The sequence below is a fragment of the Desmodus rotundus genome, chromosome 2 (genome assembly GCF_022682495.2).
Source record: "Desmodus rotundus isolate HL8 chromosome 2, HLdesRot8A.1, whole genome shotgun sequence".
Taxonomy (NCBI): domain Eukaryota; kingdom Metazoa; phylum Chordata; class Mammalia; order Chiroptera; family Phyllostomidae; genus Desmodus; species Desmodus rotundus.
Genome location: NC_071388.1, coordinates 93,187,210 through 93,205,892, shown reverse-complemented (window position 1 = coordinate 93,205,892; position 18,683 = coordinate 93,187,210). Strand labels below are relative to the sequence as shown.

The following is an 18,683-nucleotide window of genomic DNA, read 5'->3' as shown; positions in this document are numbered from 1 at the left end:
ATCATCAACAGTTAGAACCGGGTACTATATTCTAGTAGGCCCTGGAGATAGGGAAAAGATTTAGGATTTCATCTTTCCCTTAAACAGGTAGCACAGTATGTACATCAGTATATGAAAAAAAAAATGTTATACAGTGCAACAAGTTATATAATAGTGATATTATACAATATAGTATAGTCACGAAGAAAGTTAACTTAGGGAGATTGAGAATGGCTTCAAAGAGCTAAGTCTTAGAAGGAAAATGGGAATTTTCCCAGCTGAGAGGGAGTGTAATGTGGGCAGAGAGTACAGTCTGACCAAAGGCACCAAGGCTTGAAAAATGTATGTCATGTCATAAGGTGGGAGGAGAGGATGTTTCAAGATGGCACTGGAAAGGTAAGCAAGAGAAGGTCATGTCTTCCATGCTGAGCAGTTTGTATTTTTGCTTCCAGTGAAGAGGAGACATTGGAGGATTTTAAGGAGGAAAATCACATGACAAGATTTGCGTTAGGCAAAGGTAAGTGCAGTGTTATTTGCAAGGAGAATTGAAGAAGAGCAAGAGAGTGGTAGGAAGTCCTTGTAAGAAGCTATAGCCTTTGTCCAGATAAGAGGTAGTAAAAGTCTCAACCAGGTTATTTGTGGTGGACTTGGAAATCAGAGGATGGATTCAAAATCTTTTTTAAGTAGAATCGAAGAATTTAGTAGCTGGATGTGGGGGGTTTTAAAAAAATACTATATTCATGATTACTCCCAGGTCTCTAGAGCTTGGAAGCTGGCTATACCATGGGAATTTGGAGGGAGACTAAGTTGAAGGCTGAGTATGGTTTTATACACAATAAACACAGTTTTATCTCTTAAATACTTAGACAGAGATACCTAATGAACCAGGAGCTCAGGAGAGATATCCAATGCACAGATTTGGAAATCACACAGGTGGTTAAAATCCCGACGTGAATGAGATCACCTAGAACTGATGTGTAAAGTGAGAGGAGAAGTGGATCAAGATCATGAACCAGAAGATAGTTGATATTTTGGGGATAAGAGAATAAAAAAAGCCAGCAAAGAAGGCTGACATGGACCTGTCTGAGAGGGAGAATGAGAAGAGTTATCATGGGGGTCAAATGAGGAGAGAGTTTCAGGAAGAAGTACAGACAACAATATGTCAAAGGGATATCAAAAGACACAAACTGAAGAGTCAGTGGATGTGGTATCTTTTTCAGAATATGTTTCAGCTGAATTATGGGAACAGAAACTTATTAAAGTAGACGGAATCATGACTGGGAAGTAATGAAGAGGAGGAAGTGAGTGTGGGGAGAACTTCTAGGGACTTTATTCTAACAGGAGGGTGAGCCAGAGCACTGTACATATGGGGACAGGAGAGTCAGGAGATGGTCCTTTAAGAAAGAAGAGACAAGAGCATATTCATAGGCAATGGGGAAAGAAGAAATCTCAAGGGAGGGTAGGACAGGATGGAATGAGGAGCAAATAGGAGGAGCAAGAGCATAAACAGAGGAATCAATTGTGACCAGAAGCGACTTCTCCCTACCAGAAAAGGCAGTGTAGTGGGCACTGGACAATCTTGAACAACCGACAGTTTTAAACCAAATCTCACATTGCGAAACTTGGACAGAAATTTTTTTAACTTTTGTATTGATCTTTGTTTTCACATTCATTTTGTGTAATCCCTACAAAAACCCTTTATGGCAAGCAGAGTGGGATATTTGCTTGTTTGTTTTTGGATTTGGTTTTCTAGCCTCCATCTTACAAGAGGAAAATGAAGCTCAGGATTATATGATTCATTCAAGATCATAGAATCAGTATGTGACGTAAACTAAGGACTCTCGGCACACTGCTTTTCCCAACACCTCAGAGACTGTTATGAAGAATTAAGTGCGATGGTGCAGAGGCAGCCTGACAACACTTGAAATTCAGACAGGAGAATCCCTGCCAACAGTCACTTCTTTGATTGACAACAGACAGGCTTGGTTGCCTGAATGTCTCTGACAGCTGATAGGGAAGTGAATGCTGTATCTTCTCTTGAGATGACCTAGGTATGTGCAACCTTTGAAATGTTCCTTTAACATTAGAGGAAGATTTTAGACTTTTCTTACTTTACCAGTATGAACAAGGAGAACATTTGGTTAATATAAGTGCTTTGCTATTTATTGCTTGAAAGAATCCCCCAGCCCATCCCTTTCTTGTGTGGCCAGGTAAAACTGACTGTATGTGGAATTAACAGCCCCAGGCATATCACTGACAACTTCAGCAGGAAAGAGGCAAAAGAGACCCTTTGCCAATGTCCATCAGTGAACAGGAGCACTGCCCTTTAGCATAAAATATGAAAGGAGGTTTCTATAGTTGTGCCAACTCAGCAAGAGAAAAAATTAACCCCACGTGTTCTTATCCCAGTTGCCTCAGCTCGGGTGGGGAGGAAGGTACCAGAGTTAGGGATTGTTGGCATGAGACAGAGAGCAGGCTCATTGTGTATGGCTTAGAAGGAATTACAGACTCCCCAGATATGAACACATTTCTAGATTCATCACACATTTTCTAACGTCCTCTACAAGTCCAGATAACCTGGCAGAAAAAACAAACCCTTTAAATGATTTCTTCTTCTGTTTAAATTTGGAAATGTGTGGTAGAAATCACCATTTTTAAAAAATGAACAGTTTCAATTATATTCAATAGAATGTCTCCATTTAATTAATTCACTTAGTCCCGGGGTGACACTGGGTGTGGTTCAGAGAGATTTAGGAGGAATCCAATCTATAACTAAGAGGAATTGTCTGCATAGCGAGGCGGCATCCTTCCACACCTTTCCAACACTGCAAGGATAGGCGAGGTTAGAATTCTAAACTGCAGATCACACTCTCTAAGATCAGGATTATTTGTTGTATGAAGAAAAAGGCAGATGTTGGTATGGTTGAAGGGTGGGGGTAGAGGGGCTGCTTGCTTGTATTGGTAGTCTTTACACTTCAGTTAAAGTCCTTAGTTTTAAACAAAGGAAATACCTCACAGTTTTCTGGCTTTGTGGACTCAGATCCTATCTTGCAAGTTTTTCATCATCTGCAATACTTATGGTAATTAAGCTATTTAAAGTTAGCCCCAAGATATTTGAAAACCATAAACCAATAAAATCTCAGGGATTCTTTTATTGTATTCCTCTTTTGCCCACTCCTTTATCGTCTTCTCATCTCCACCCCACTGCCATTCTCTTCTTCCTGCTATAATAATCTACAGTGGTAGGTAATTAATGATCATTTATGCTTTCTTCTCACTCACTGGCAATGTATTACAACTCAGAAATCCAAGATTGCTTCTTTATGCTGCTCAAGTGGAAGAGGAAGGAAGTGCAATCTCTCCAGCCCCCTCCCACATTTCTGCTGGATTTTATGGGTGTGGCCGAGTTCAGACCTTTGCAGGGTTTTGCCCTTGTTCTATTCCCTGTTAGGGGAGAGGATGATGAATAGATGCCAGAAGAAACATAAACACAATCAGATTCTGCCATGTATGATACAGGATCATTTCACCCACAAACAGGAAGCCTGTGTGAGACTTAAGTACTCACACTATATAAATGCCAGTCAGCATAGGATGGAGCCCACGCCCTGAATACATCATTTCCTTCAGTTTGACTTAATACTATCCTACATACTGACTTATGTGAAGGATACACAACAGTGGTAAAGAGGGAACAGGACCATTTCACACAGAAACTCATGTTTATAAAATGCATGGGCAAAATAGAACACTTTCTATACCTTTCCTTTTCTCTCTTGAATATAAATTATGCTAAAACACAAGCAGGCATGTGGAAGTCATACAGAGTACATGCATAACTATTATATGTTAAGTGTGCAGATGCTATACACATTTAGTGCAAATTTCTACAACTCCCAAATACAAAATTTCAGCTTCATCACTTTGCACATCCCAGTGAACATGTGGGGCTGCCACTGAGATGCCACCCTAGTAAAGGCAGCTTCGCCCTTTGGGGAAAGGGAATTCCTTTAGCCCCAATTCCCTTTCTACAAATCACACTTGATTTCCTTTGTCAAAGGGGGGTGTGCATATACTTATAAGTGTATACATAAAGTGGCAAAAAGTTGTAATGTAGCATATTTTTATTTCCAAAAATTAAAGCATTTTTAAATGAATATCAATGGCTTCCTTAGGGCTTTGCCTTTCTAAATTGTATTTGCCCAGCTCATCAGTGGGGCAACCTCAGGATGTTTCCTTGACAGTGTGCTTAACTCAGCCACCTGTATCTATTGCATTTATGTATTAGAATAGAAAGGCCAGGAGAAGTGTCCTTGTTTGAAAAATGAGCCAAAGGAAGCATCAATCTCTAGAGCCATGGAGCAGTTTAGGGAAGTGCAGCATCTAAGGGTTTCACGGTCTTCCCCACACACCTCTACACAAACCACACACAAAACCCCAGGTGCCTGATTGCTTGCTTGCTTGCTTGCTTGCTTGTTTGCTTTTCTTTCTTTCTTTCTTTTTCTTTCTTTCTCTCTCTTTCTTTCTTTCTTTCTTTCTTTCTTTCTTTCTTTCTTTCTTTCTTTCTTTCTTTCTTTTTCTTTCTTTCTTCCTTTCTTCTTTCCTCTTTCTCACTTGCCTTTCTTTCTGTCTCTCCACCCACTGCTCTGATATTCTGCTTCTGTCTCCTTTCCCCTTCCTCTTCCTTCTCTTACACCCTTACTCCCCTCCCTTCCTTTCAGGGCGCTGGCTAAATGTTCAAATCTGGCAGGCTGTTTCTTCTCCACTCGCCTACTTCACCCCCTTCGGATTAGCAAGTGTATTACAAATTGCCCAATATCCAATACCTGCACAGAAATAATGCCCAATTCCTATCTCTTGCACCCCGCCCCTAAGGCAATCAATCTGCAAAGGGCTTCTTTGACCAAGACTGCCATCCTCTCCCAAGGGCGCGCGCGCACACAAACGCACAAGCACACCCTCACCCATTTTCCCCTGTAACCTTCGCCAAAATCACTCAAATGTGTTCCATTAAATGTTAGAAAGCCTCATTCGGCGAATGCCAGGGCACTGTGGGCTCCTGCGGAATAACGTACTCGTCATTCCTCCCCACCCTACTCCAATCAAGTTTCTAAAATGTCTTTCAAGAAATAAGTGAGCAATTTGAAATGGAAGAAAAACCTGGGCAATGCAGGAGGAGGGCGGGGACTGGAATTCTTGCTCATCTTGTATGTGTCCCTCTCCCTGATGAAAATGAGTCACCATGCTTATCTAGAATGTGAGCCTGACTCTGGTCACTGACAATCCCAGGAAAGATGCAAGAGAAGGGAAGTAAAGACCTGATTTCCAACAGGTAATACTCGGCTGGTCTTTCCCATCCCATCTGAGCTCAAAGCTCCTAGGGGCGTGGTCCACCATCTCCTCCGACCAGCTGGTGCACAATCACTAAGGGGATTTTCCCCTTCCACGCGACCAATTTGTCCGTCAGCCCGGTTGCCTTCAGATTCTCTTTGTGAAAAATAAGCATCTTCTAAATCACAGTTTCATTCATTGAAAAATAAATAAATAAATAAATAAATAAAACCTTCACATGTTCTTCCATTAATACCTGCGCCCATTTGAGGCTCAGGCGGGTAGGAAAGAAGGCTTCTCCCTCAGCACATGTGAGAAAATTGTAAGACAGAACAAGCAATGCTCATTACTGAATGTCATTCTCTCAGCCTGCTTTTTGCAAATAATATAAAGGGTTGCCTCCCCGTCTTGTAGGTAGAGCCCTCATCTTTTCCCCCACACCCATTTCTACATCCACACCAGCAAAACCAGACCTGAAATGCTAAACATTTACTAATAGCACCCCCCCAATCGTATTTCTAGCCAAACTGGCGTATTTTTTTTCTAACCTCATCTTAATTAGTAGCAGCAATTCAAAACCAAAGCATACGAGACAGAACAGAATAAAAGCTGGGATGCAACCGGCAGTTACCATATGCTAAGGAAAAGAGAGCACCATGGCCAGAGCAGAAGCAGTTAAAATATTTTTTTTTTCTGCCTGTACAGGGAAACACTGTGCTCTGGTAATTTCACAACAGCAAGAAGTAAAAATCTTTAGCTCTACCTGTTTGGTTCTTCTCATACAGCACAGCATGGTTGTATCCTCCCTTGCCTTCTTCCTGCCTTCTCTCCTTTCCTCCTCTCTCTTTCTTATTTCCCCCCCTCTCCACCTCTTTTCTGCTCGCTTGCTCACTCGCTCTCTCGCGCTGCGCGCTCTCTCTCCCTCCCTCCCTCTCTCTCTCCCTCACACACACCAGGGCAGTTAGCAGCAACTGTAAGGTCCACAGCTATTGCTCATCGCACATGCTTCTCTCTCTCCTCTCTCTCTCTCTCTCTCTCTCCTCTCTCTCTCTCTCTCTCTCTCTCTCTCTCTCTCTCTCTCTCTCTCTCTCTCCTCCCCTCCCCCCTCTCTTCCTCTCTCTCTCCCTCTCTCTTCCCCTCCTCTCTCTGTCTCTCTCTCTCTTCCTCTCTCTCTCTCTTCCTCTGTCTCTCCTTCCTCCTCTTCCTCTTCTCTTCTCTTTTCTCTCTTCCTCTCCCAACCTACTCTCTATCTTTCCTTTTCTCCCCTGTCTCTCCGTCTCTTTCTCAGAATTGTTCGCTAGCTTTCAATGACTAATCACTTCCCCAGCCCCCACCCCCTTTCTAGACAGTCGCCCCCTCCCAGTCCCCTGCCAACCTCATGAATATTTAAACATCTCCAATCTGGACCCAATTACCCACCGACTTTTAGGCTGTATTGAGAGAGCTTTGGGATGGGGGCAGAGAAGGATATTCCAGACGGCTCAGGAGACTGGGTGGAATGTGTTTTATGGAAGAGGGGCCAGGGGAATGCTTGTATTTCTTTACTAACTCTTTTCTTTTCCCAATATCATAAAAGCAAAGAACAGCTATTCTGAATGAGTAGTCAGACCTATACAACATGTTATATCTGCTATTTAGGTTTCATGCACAGTTAATATTTGTGAGGGTTAAATTCTCTCAAAAAAATAAAATAACATGTAAATATTTTACATTGTATATATACAGTACTCAGTGATCATATAACCTAAAATAAATAATATGTATAAGGCAAAATATGCACAAACATATCTCCACATAAAAATATTACATTTTTAACATTCTAAGCACATGAGTTCAGAAATAATACCTAGTGTTTAGAAATTAGCATTCGTCTAAAATCTCATGGTAGTTTTTTTCTTAATGCACATACATCTGTTTGAAAATTGGGGTTTCTTCAAACTTTACTGAAAAAATTGAGCACATTTTAACACCAAGTCTGTGTGGTGTTAATGGTGACCCGAATGATATGTTACAGTCTGGGCAAGAAGAATGAAAGTAAACTCATCTGCTACGAGAAGCAGAGATGCATCATGAAACCTGCTTCCTCACTTCCTCCTACGGCCTTGTTATTCAAGTAAAGAAAAAGCTGACTTTTAAAAAAGTGTAAACAATACAATTTTCAGATATATAATACTGTGTGATTTTGGAAATGTTACCGAACCTCTCTGCACCTAATTTTCTAATTTCTAAAATAAGGGTAATAATGCCAACTTATTATTGGTGAAGACCAAATAATAAAATGTATGCAAAGCACAACGAAGCCATTCTCAATACATAGTAGATTTAACTCAGAGGCTGTAGTTTTCTGAAATTTTGGTGAAATTTTCAAGTACCATCTCAAAAAACTTGTCAAATTATTTGTTGTTGTTTATTAGTGATGCTAAGCATCCCCAATTAAGTACCTCATATTTTTTCTAGTCCCTCCCAGACATGAGCCTAGTTAATAGGTGTCAACCAGAGAGCTTATTATCATATATATTATCAGTATCATTGAGCTTAATATGTGCTAAGTACATTTTAACAAAATTCAAGGTACACTCCTCTCAGAATGGACTATCTCAGAGAAATAGACACCCGAGAAGTCATCGTTATAAATTATCCCCAGAGGTCTTCCTGGGCCTCATTTGCTTCAGATCTAGCCTTACTTGGTCTTTCATTCTTCTCAATTTGCTTCTGAGTTTTCATATATTATGATTAAAATACAGAGTTAGGTTCTGAGCTTAATATTTTTTAATGTTATAATGAGCCCAGTCAGAGCCAAGCTTTCAAAATCAGCATTCTGTGGACTTAAGTGATAGAAGAAGGTAGAGGATGGAAGGAAATGGCTTCATCTGAGACATTCTGGTTATGGATTAGGATCGCCCAACCTAGCCTGCGGGGAGCTGGAGAGTGATAAAGGAAAGAAGCAGAGGGGGTGAGAACTGAGGGCAAGGGAGAGAAATTGCTTACTCTGGTGTTTAAACAGACTTATAGCTATAATCATTTTGTTAACTATGTGGCCCAACATAGGCAGCTAACATAAGCCCACATAGTAGGCCATAAAAAGAAGCCAGCTCCTGTCCTTTCAATGCACTGCCCTGAGCCCTCCCATTTATAACTTCTTTTCCTTTTTATTTATTGGAAGAAAACTTGGACCCAAGTGCCGTAATGAAGTCAAACAGAGTCTAGAGCTCAAGACTAGGCATAAGCCTGGATGAACTTTGTGACTAAAATATGTTAATCAGTTTCCTCAGTAGTTCACATGCATTATTTCATCTAATACTCTAAATGAGGTCATTGCAATCATTAATCCTATTTTGATGGACATACTAAAGCTAAGTAAATTAAGTACCTAGACTAGGTCACACAGATAAAAGAGGTAAAGTTATAACTCCAAAACCCTGTTAGCTACTAAAATACATTGCCATTCAATGGGTCTCTACACCTCATTACTTCTGATCCTTAAAAAATTATACAATATAGTGAAAATGTTTGTGTTGAAATGAAGTTAGCATTCTGAAAGGTTCACCTTTTAGGCCCAGCCCTTACCTCAAGGGCCAGGAAGAACAAGCTGATACCTTCCTCCAGTAGCCAGCCCTCCATATATCGCCGACTGAACATCAGCTATTCCAACCTCCCTCAGGGGCCTCAGTCTTTACAGCCCTGCCCATTTTGGATGCCTCCCTCTGGACGTACTACATTCTGTCATGAGCCTCTGAAAATTACTTCCCAGAAGGGAACTCAAGATTCTAAATTTAATGTGAATAATATGGAATTAATTTCAATACTCCCCCCCCTTTAAGCAATAGAAGGAAGGAAAAAGTGTGGGATGGTAAAGGAATGAGGAAGAGAAAAGCATACTTTATGTGATCTTAGCAAAAAAAAGTGTATATATATGTATATATATATATATATAATAACCACTTTATTTTGATCCCCACCAATAAATCCACTAATGTGTATACACTTAGAGCCAATCCCAGAAAATGCCTAGGCTTAAACTCCATGATTGGACCTTATATAATTTTAGATTAGCAGATTAACTCATGAGACTATCAGGTAGTTTCCTGATTATGGGTTAGGCAATAGCACCATTCTAAAGAAGGTGAAGAGTAGTAGAGCCCAGGACCCACTTCTACTCTCATCTCTTTGAATTTCACTCTAAATTGATACTGTTTTCATAATAAACCCAAAAGGTATTGGGCTTTACTAAGGGCTACATTTGTCTTTTTACTCCTCTTTCCAGGAGTTCATTTTTTTTAACTTTGAGTCTTAATCTTTTTCCTGCTGTATTAGTTTTCTAGGGCTGTCATTAAAAAAAAAAAATACCACAGACTATGGGGCTTAAACAGCAGAAACTCATTTCTCGTGGTTCTGGAGGCTAGAAGACCGAGGTCAAGGTGCTGGCAGGGTTGGTTTCCTCTGAGGGCCATAAGGGAAAGACTTATTTCTGATAGCTCTCCTTGGCTCACTGAAGGCCACCCTCGCACAGCCTTGTCATGTGGTGGTCCCTTTGTGCATGGGCACTCCTGGTGTTTCTCTGTATCCAAATTTCCTATTACTAAACGACAGTCTGACTGGATTACAGCCCACACATACAACCTCATTTAACCTTAATTACCTCTTTAAAGGCCCTATCTCTAAATGTAGTCAGTCACATTCTGAGGTACCGGATTTAGGTCTTCAACATATGATTTTTTTTTTGGCAGGAAGGGACATAATTCAGCCTATAAAACCTGCATTCTGCATTCCCTATCAGTACTTTCTGACTTTATTCATATATTCAACATCTTCTATGTTGTAAAAACATCCTGTCCTCAAGGAGATACAATAGATGAAAAGCAAAACAAATGCCGTTTTAATTTAACAGGATTTGATGCCAAATGTGTGTTATAAGAATTCAGAATAGGAATGAAATCACTGTGGACCAGGGTAGGTCTTTCATTTCATGATTAGGATTTGAGCGAGTGGAGAAAGCACAATGCATTTTAGAGAAAGGATGTGCATTAGAAAGGTAAAATGCAAATAATCACTGCATGATCAAGGGACTGTTAATATACAGAAGAGGGGAAGCTATAAAGGAGAACCTTCCAAGACAAAACCTTGGAAGGGTAGGCTACACACCCAGATTAAGAAGGACCTGAAGGGTCAGGATAATGGAGTGTATTAATGTCCTAGGGCTGCCATAAGAAATTTCCACAAACTTGAAGGCTTAGAACAGCAGAAATTTATTCTCTCATATTTCTCTAAGTCCAAATTCACATATAGGCAGGATTAGTTCCTTCTGGAGGCTCTGAGAAAGAATCCATTCCATGCCTTTCTCCTAGCTTCTAGTGGCTGTGGGCAGTCCTTGTCATTACTTGGTCTGAAGACACATCACTCCAATCTGCCTCCTCTCAGATGGCCTTTGCCTCTTTTTATAGGTATACCTGTCATTGAATCTAGGGTGAGGATGATCTTATCTCCAGATCCTTAACTTAATTGTATCTGCAAAGACCCTTTCCGCTAAGAAAGATTACATATACAGGCACTGAGTGTTAAGACTTGGATACAGCTTTTTGAGGTACACAAGCCAACCCACTCCAGGGGATCAGACATAGGTTTGTGAGGATAGACATTTTAGAGAATGCCTGTGCGAAGCTGTATAGTACAGAATGGAGAGAAAGGCGTAATGGGGTCCAGTAAGAGGAACAGGGAATCATTCGAATGCCTAGATCAGGAAGAGAAAGTGGAAGAGGAAGTGAACTGTCACTTGTTGAGTGCCTAGCATGTTCCAGGTATGACATATTTTATGCTTTACATATTCTGTCTCATTTATCCCACAGAAGAATATTCAGGCGGAAGAGAAAAAGGATTGAAGATTGCACCTGGGAAGCTTGGAGAGTGAGATTACAAAATTCAGATGTGAGGAGATCCAGAAAGGGACCTGGTGTTGCGAGAAAGGTGATGAGTCAGTTTTGATAGTGTTCATTTTATGGAAGCGTTGAAATGTTCAAGTGCAACACAAGATCAGATTTAAGAGAGAAGAGTCAGAAGTTGTCTGAGCCTGCAAAAGTTTCCAGGCAGACATGGCTGCCTGGGGCACCAGAGGGACAGGAGCCTCTCTGGTGTGACGTCACCATATTAATTAGACTGATAACATTTCAGTACGGCCTTACCACCCGAATTTATTCCACTTCTTGTAAACAGACAGGAGCCTAAAGCCAGTACCTGGATGATTTTTAGGACTCTAAATCTCCATCGATCTTCCCAGGCTTGCCTCAAATCCTCTTAGAATTTCTCCCTCCAGCACACCCTGGAGGCCATCCAACTCAAGGACAGCACAGCAGGTGAACTAAAGGCCTAGTGGGGAGCAGAAGGACCCAGAGGAACTTGACTGAAGGCTGAACAACAGCGAAGAGTGTGGCTCAAGAAGAGAGAAAAGTGAAACCAATCCTTCAAACTATCTCCTCCCGTTACACAGACAGGAAGACCAGCAGAACTAACCTGACTGGTTTAAAGCCAGCAGAAGACTTTTTTTTTCTTTCCTCCTTTCCCCCTGAATTCCTTCTTCCTTTCTGTCCTTCTTTCTTTCTTTTTATTCCTTCTTCCTTCCATCCTTTACCTTTTTTCTTCCTTCTTCCTGCCTTCTTTTATTTATTCTGTTGTTTTAATTTTTGTTAAAATTCCTTCTTATCTTGTCTCCAATCTTTCTTTATTCCTTCTTCCTTCCTTCCTTTCCTTTTCTATTCCCTTTTTCCCTCCTTCCCTTCTTCTTCTTTTTTTTTTTTGCCCCCATTCCTCTTTTTCCCACAGGTGAGACAAGAAAACCTGGAGTGCTGAAAAGACCAGAGTTAGACCGTGTTACACCCATAAACATCAGCTCAAGACCAGTGAGCACAGGAGATTAAGGAGACAGCACTACTGAATCCCATTGGCATTCTACCATAGAAGTTCATACCATAAACCCAGGGAGTCAGAATACATCAATTTAAGAAGCAGAGGCTAACAAGAAGAGTCTCACAAACAATGGGAAGACAAAGAAACAATTCCCAAATGAAAGGAAAGGAGGAAGCCTCAGAAAGAATGCTAACTGAAAAATAGGCAAGTCAACTATCAGATACTGAGTTCAAAGCAATGGTCATCAGGAAGCTCACTGAGCTCTCTGAGCTCACAGAGAACTACCAGAAACTACAGGGAAACTACAATGAACTCACTGCAAACTATATCAAGATGAAAAAGGAAATAGAAACTATCAACAAGGGCCAAGAGGAAATGAAGAATACAATTTCTGAATTGAAGAACACAGTAGAAGGAATGAAAAGCAGACTTGATGAAGCAGAGGATCGGATCAGCGAGCTGGAGGACAAAGTAGAAAAAAACACCCAGAAAGAGCAAGAAAAGGAAAAGAGGCTCAGAAAGAATGAAGAGGCAATAAGGGAAATGCAGGGCAACATGAAACGTAGCAATATCCGTATAATAGAAATACCAGAAGGAGAAGAAGAAGAGCAAGGGATAGAAAACCTGTTTGAAGAAGTAATGATGGAAAATTTCCCTAATCTGAGGAGAGAAAAAGTCACCCAAATCCAGGAAACACAGAGAGTCCCAAGCAAGAGGAACTGAAAGAGGCCCACTGCAAGACACATCATAATTAGAATGGCAAATCTCCAAGACAAAGAGAGGATCTTAAAGGCAGCAAGGGAGAAAAAGGAAGTAACATACAAGGGAGCCCCAATAAGGTTAGCAACTGACTTCTCAATGGAAACGCTCCAAGCCAGAAGAGAATGGCAAAAAAACATCCGAAACTCTTAGTAGCCAATATGCCAGAACAAGGAAATCTCAGGGAGGTAACCAGGTGCTGGTGGCACAGGAGAAGATGAAAAGCATGCAGCCCACAAACTAAGACTCAACTTGCCACCAACTCTCAAGGAAATTGTGGTTACCTGAGTGAACAGATCTCAGTTGCTTACATCACTATTAAGCAGCTGATGTGAAAAAATTCCATCAGGTTACACAAACCACCATCAATATATAATCAGAGCCTGAAATTAGAGCATTTTAAAAGTTTGGTTACTGAAGGAACCACAGAACTTTCCACTCACCTCTTTCCTATTCCTCTGGAAGTATTGTAACAATTTGTTATTCAGCCTATCTCCCCTCCTCCCCGAACACATATATTTGAATGGCGAGCACTGTGTTCTACATTTTACTGTTTCTGGTGTTTCTAGCAGGGGTATGCATGGGTTTCATGGGAGCTGAAGCTTATATGATTTTGGGGAGACTTCTTTAAGAAAAAAGAATACAAGTGAAGCATCAATGTGGATATTTACTTGAAATAAGAAGTCATGTCATATATTTTTAAATGATATATACCACAAAAATTGATGTATACTATAAAATTCAAAAAAATAAATAATATTTTAAAATAACTCCTTACACATCTCTATAATTTCTATTTTTTGGCTATATGTTCTTTGATCCTCTTTTTGTATGGCGATGACAATGTAATATAATATTCTGAAGGAGAATGGAGACATAATCTAGTCTTTCCTCTAACACAAGTGACTGGATTTGTTTTTAGTATGTATACAGGAGGCTTAAAATATGAGACTTCATGTAGTGATATATTTTTGGTGTAGGGCATTCATTAATACAAAACATAGGAATTCTGAGAAATTCTATTTCAATCAATTACTATGGAAAGAGAAAATGTGTATTATATATTTACAATTGAATTGTGTGGCATTTTAAAAATTTGTTCCTGACAGGAAGGAACTTTGATTTTGGTCAGGCATTGGTGAGAACTGAATCTCCCACTTAAAATTTTACACAAGTGATGACTGGGAAAATTTCAGACCAGCTTCTGGCTTCATACATTTCAAGCTTTGTTTCTCATTTTTACCACTTGACTCAGGTGCCACATTATGTAGGCCAAGTGATGTTTACATTGTAATTTAACCTCTGGTCTTGCACTTCAGGTTGTCAAGCCCAGTGAGTTGGCACATTGTATTCCTTGAAGCCGTGAGTGGCTAGCATTAACTTAACTCTATTGCTATTAAAATATCGTACTATTTCAAATTTTGTACAAATGTACAAACATGCAGCATATGGTCCATGCATGTGAAGAGCCCAGAATATTAAGCTGAATTAACCTCTTGGTAAATTTCTTTCTGTTTTTAGTATTGAGTTCAGAGCCATTAAGTCTTCTGCAAAGAATTGTTAAAGAAGAATAAGAAGCTGGGAGAAAGAGAGAGAAGAAGGGAAAAATGGAGGGAGGAAAGTTGTTTGAACTAAATTTCAAACATTGACTTTCAGGATCTCCAATTGTTTCAATCTATAATTGTTACATTCTTCTACAAAGATGTAGCCATGTTTCTCACCATCCGCACTCGTACACTCAATTTGTCCCATTCTAACCTTCTTTCTGGAGTGCACATGCCTTGGAGAAATGACAAAACATAGCCTTCCTGGTGGGCTCCAAACATGAAGCTCTCGCTTGGGTTCCATTAAACGCTAACCATAGGCATGCAGGGGAATTAGGGAGATGTCTTTCTCCAAAGACAATTTCCCTTAACTCGTAATATTTTATCTTCTCTCATGTCTTATGATGACAATGCTTTTACTATTTTCTATAAACTGAACAGTGTTTGGAGGTTTTATATACTATATAATTTATAGTTGGGTAATAAAATAAATTTTAGATATATAGCTTCATATTACTTAATTTGCTCACATTGGCTTGAAGCAGTGATAAATTTTACTTAAACATTATTGATTTCAACCCTCGTTTTAAGAGAGCAGCTCATCCTGTCATTCAGTCCTTTAGGTTCTTTTCTCCTTGTTCCCTTTTCCCACTCCACCGTGATTTTGTCAAGACTAGAACTGAACTTTTGTGCTTAACAGCTTTGGCCCTTTAATGTCTAAATTCAGGTACATTAAAATTCTTCACAGTGAAGCCATCAAAAGACACCTAGGGTGTCCAACGTACTCTGTCCACAGAATTTTCTTGAACAGACTTTCCCATTCTCTGTCCTTAAGGCTCTGGGATATATACATATTCCCAATAAACCTCATCAAATTTCCCTGTAAATCCCTCTGGTACCTGTAAGATCCTCCAGAGTTCCTCTTCAGGTTATTTAATTTTCTACTTCCAAGTTCCCTATTCCTTTCTTCACCTTAAAATGTCAAACTTCTCTAAAATTTAATGAAAAATTCCACCATTCAGACTTCTCAAGATTCTCTGTTGATTAAAATACTCCTCGATGAATTTCCCAGAAAAAAATAGCATGCAGTAATTCTACTATACATCAGTTCATACCATAGTCTCTCTAATCCACATATAAATGCTGAGTACTAAAAGCTGAAATTATATTAGTTTATATATCTTTAATCCATGACTTTAGACTGTACAGAATTATTTAAAATGCCATCTTGTCTATATCCCCACACTGACTAATGACTCTAAAGGTTTTGTTTACTTTTTTAAATTGAGGGAATCTCTCATTAAGGTTTTGTTATCCTCATTTCTAATACCTGACATATTAGGAGTCTCTTTCCCTTACATTAACAAATTGTCATCTTCTGGGCCTTCACCAGTGTGGATGTGTTTAATGGTCTGAAGGACAATGAGATATGAGCTCCCTCTTAATAAGTCTTCAAATAATCAGCCTCACAGAAATTGGGCTTGCATGCTTTCAGTCATTTGCATTGCATAGCCTTGAACTTCAAAGATTCCAGGAGGCTGGATGACATCTATAAGGTCATCTGGCCCAACACCCCATTTGATGTTACCATTGTTAAAATATCTTGTGCTTGAAGGAAAGCATGTTACTGCCAAAGCTTTCCATTTTTAACTTTTGACCACTGTTAAGATCATCTTACCAAGAAAATAGATAATAATAAAAGATTAAAAAGTAAGAAGTGATTCATTTTGAGTATGTCTTAAAATACTCAATTTAATTTATTTAATTTTATTATTTATTTATCTATCTAATCACTTATTTAATTTTATTTAATTTTAAGTAATTTATTTAATTTTAAGTTTGTATTGTTTAATTTTTAATAATGGCTCTTTTAACAAATGGCTTGAAAAATTCCTGAAAATTTAACAATTAGTTTGCAAAAGCTCATACAGCTATGTCTAGCATATCACTTATTTACTCCAACTAAAACTTGGGAACATTTGTTTATGTGTCATGCTGCTTAACTAAGTACCCTCCACACCTTCCTGAAGTCATCTAATTCTATTAGCTTTGTTTCATTTTTTTCATCGGGGTAAAATATTGTGTCTGTATTCTCCTTTAGTTGCACCTTGTTAAATTCATTCACTCTGTCAATAACTTTAGATCCTAATTCTGTCATCCCACATTTCTGTCATCTTTATCCCTTCTGGCTTCCTGTCATCTCCACGTTTGATGAGCAAGCCTTATATATCTCTATCTAAGGCATCGAATTTTTAAAAAATGCCTGACAGGACAGGGCCAAGGACATCTTTAGCCATGCAAATAGAATCCCTCCTGCACACAAGCATCAAACCATTAATCAGCTTTGATTCAATGAGATATCTGTCTACTGAACTGCCTTTGCATTCAGTCCTAATTTCTCCACTTTGTCCATAAGACTCTCAAGAGATTATTTATGAAGTACATGACTGAAGTCCAGAAACCCTCACTTTCTTCCTTCCCATGTCAGAACAAAGGTTACACTTCTCCTATGCAAAGCTGATCCCTTTCTCCAGGATGTATCAATTATGCCTCCTCTCTTTTGTCTTTTCAATCTGCTGCTGCTTCTACAACCTCCACTCTCCTAGAATATAAACTGCATATAAGCAGGCCTGAAAATGTTTGTTTCTCTACTCTCCTTTTTTTTCCATTTGTAATATTGCATATTTGATTTTTTCCACTTTCTTTGGGCTTGCCATTCCATCCTTTCCCTTATTCTCAGTGTGGCCAATGCCACAACCTTATTCTCACGTAGAAAATAGAAGCATTCAGGCAGAAGTTTCACTCATTTGCTGCTTGCCACCTTAAAACTTATCTGCACTTGAACCTGGCAAAGTGGAGGTAGAAATTTCCCCTGCATATTTGGAATAATGTATTTTTGTAATTCCTCAGAGGCCTTGTTCTTCCTATTCCTTCTCTTATATCATCACCATCTTCCTCCCAAGTCAATCTTCAGCTTCATGCTTTAAAAGACTCTAGCTTCTTTCCTTTCTTCATAAATAAAATATCCTCCTTCAATCCTAGCTCTGCATCTTATTGTGTGCCTCCGCCCACCATCTTCACTTCTTCACCTCCTCTTCAATTCTCAGTTCTTGGCAATTTGCCTTTTGTGTTCACCAATCCATTGGCTTTAATTAGGTCACCAGAAACCTCATAATTGTCAGTGTGAACCCACTCTCTTTCTCTCTCTCTCTCTCCTCTTGTTGAAATACACACACACACACACACACACACAGATCACACCCCTTGTTATTTCTTACCTTATAAGGCTTCTCTGCAGGTTCATGACTAACCACTTCTTTTTTTAATTTTAATTTTAATATCCTTTTATCTTGGTTTCAATGGTATTTTACTCTCCTAATTTTCCTTCTCCATCTCTAATGCCTTCTCTTTCTTACTGTCAGATTTCTCTTCCTCGGGCACCACCTGTCTGGGCATTCTCAGCACTGCCCACAGCTTCTACCACCACACATCATTCTGTATGACTCTCAGTTCTGTATTTTCAGCTCATAGCTTTTCAGAATTTTGTTTCAAATACAGATCTCCATATGCTTGATTCACTCTCCCAAAATGAACTCTTATCTTCCCCCTGCATCTTCTCACCAAAATATATACCTCTTCCTGTAATCCCTATTCTGGTTTAGAGGAGTGCCACTCATTCACTTGTATAAGCCAAGAATGTGCTGGAAACCTCTTTCTTCCTCTTTACCCACAGTCAGTAAGTCCTGAAACCCTTTAGCTGTCAATATTTTAGGTTCTCATTTCTTGCCTGATTTTTTTTGTGATTGGTTCCTAATTACTTCCCTTCCTATAGTCTCTCCTCTCTTCAGTCTATCTTCTACCCATAGCCAGACTCATCTTTCTAACACGTTTCTCCCAGAACATGGACCTCCTCTACTTAACATGTAGTATCTCCCACTTAACTCTAGGACAAAACCAAATGCCTGGCCATCACACAGCCTGCCTACCTACTTCTCCAATGACATCACTAAACACCAAATTCATCGCATTCTCCAAAGAGATCTATGACTTAATTACCTTTATGTCTGTACACATACTGACTTCAATCACAGAAAATTTTTCCTGAGTGTTTAGTGATGAAATTCTCATTCTTCTAACAGCTAAAATACATGTACACTCTCTTCTGTAATCATG

At 39.5% G+C, this 18,683-nt stretch overlaps 1 protein-coding gene across 1 annotated transcript in view; it reads right to left on the bottom strand.

The window, feature by feature from the left end:
• GAP43 (growth associated protein 43) overlaps positions 1-6,288 on the bottom strand; it is a 104,641-nt gene extending 98,353 nt beyond the window's left edge. The window contains exon 1 of the mRNA XM_024578053.3: positions 6,074-6,288. Coding sequence (XP_024433821.2) covers positions 6,074-6,103 — 30 coding nt within the window. The 5' untranslated portion in view covers positions 6,104-6,288. The remainder of the gene's footprint in view (positions 1-6,073) is intronic.
• Between the last annotated feature and the right edge of the window lie 12,395 nt (positions 6,289-18,683).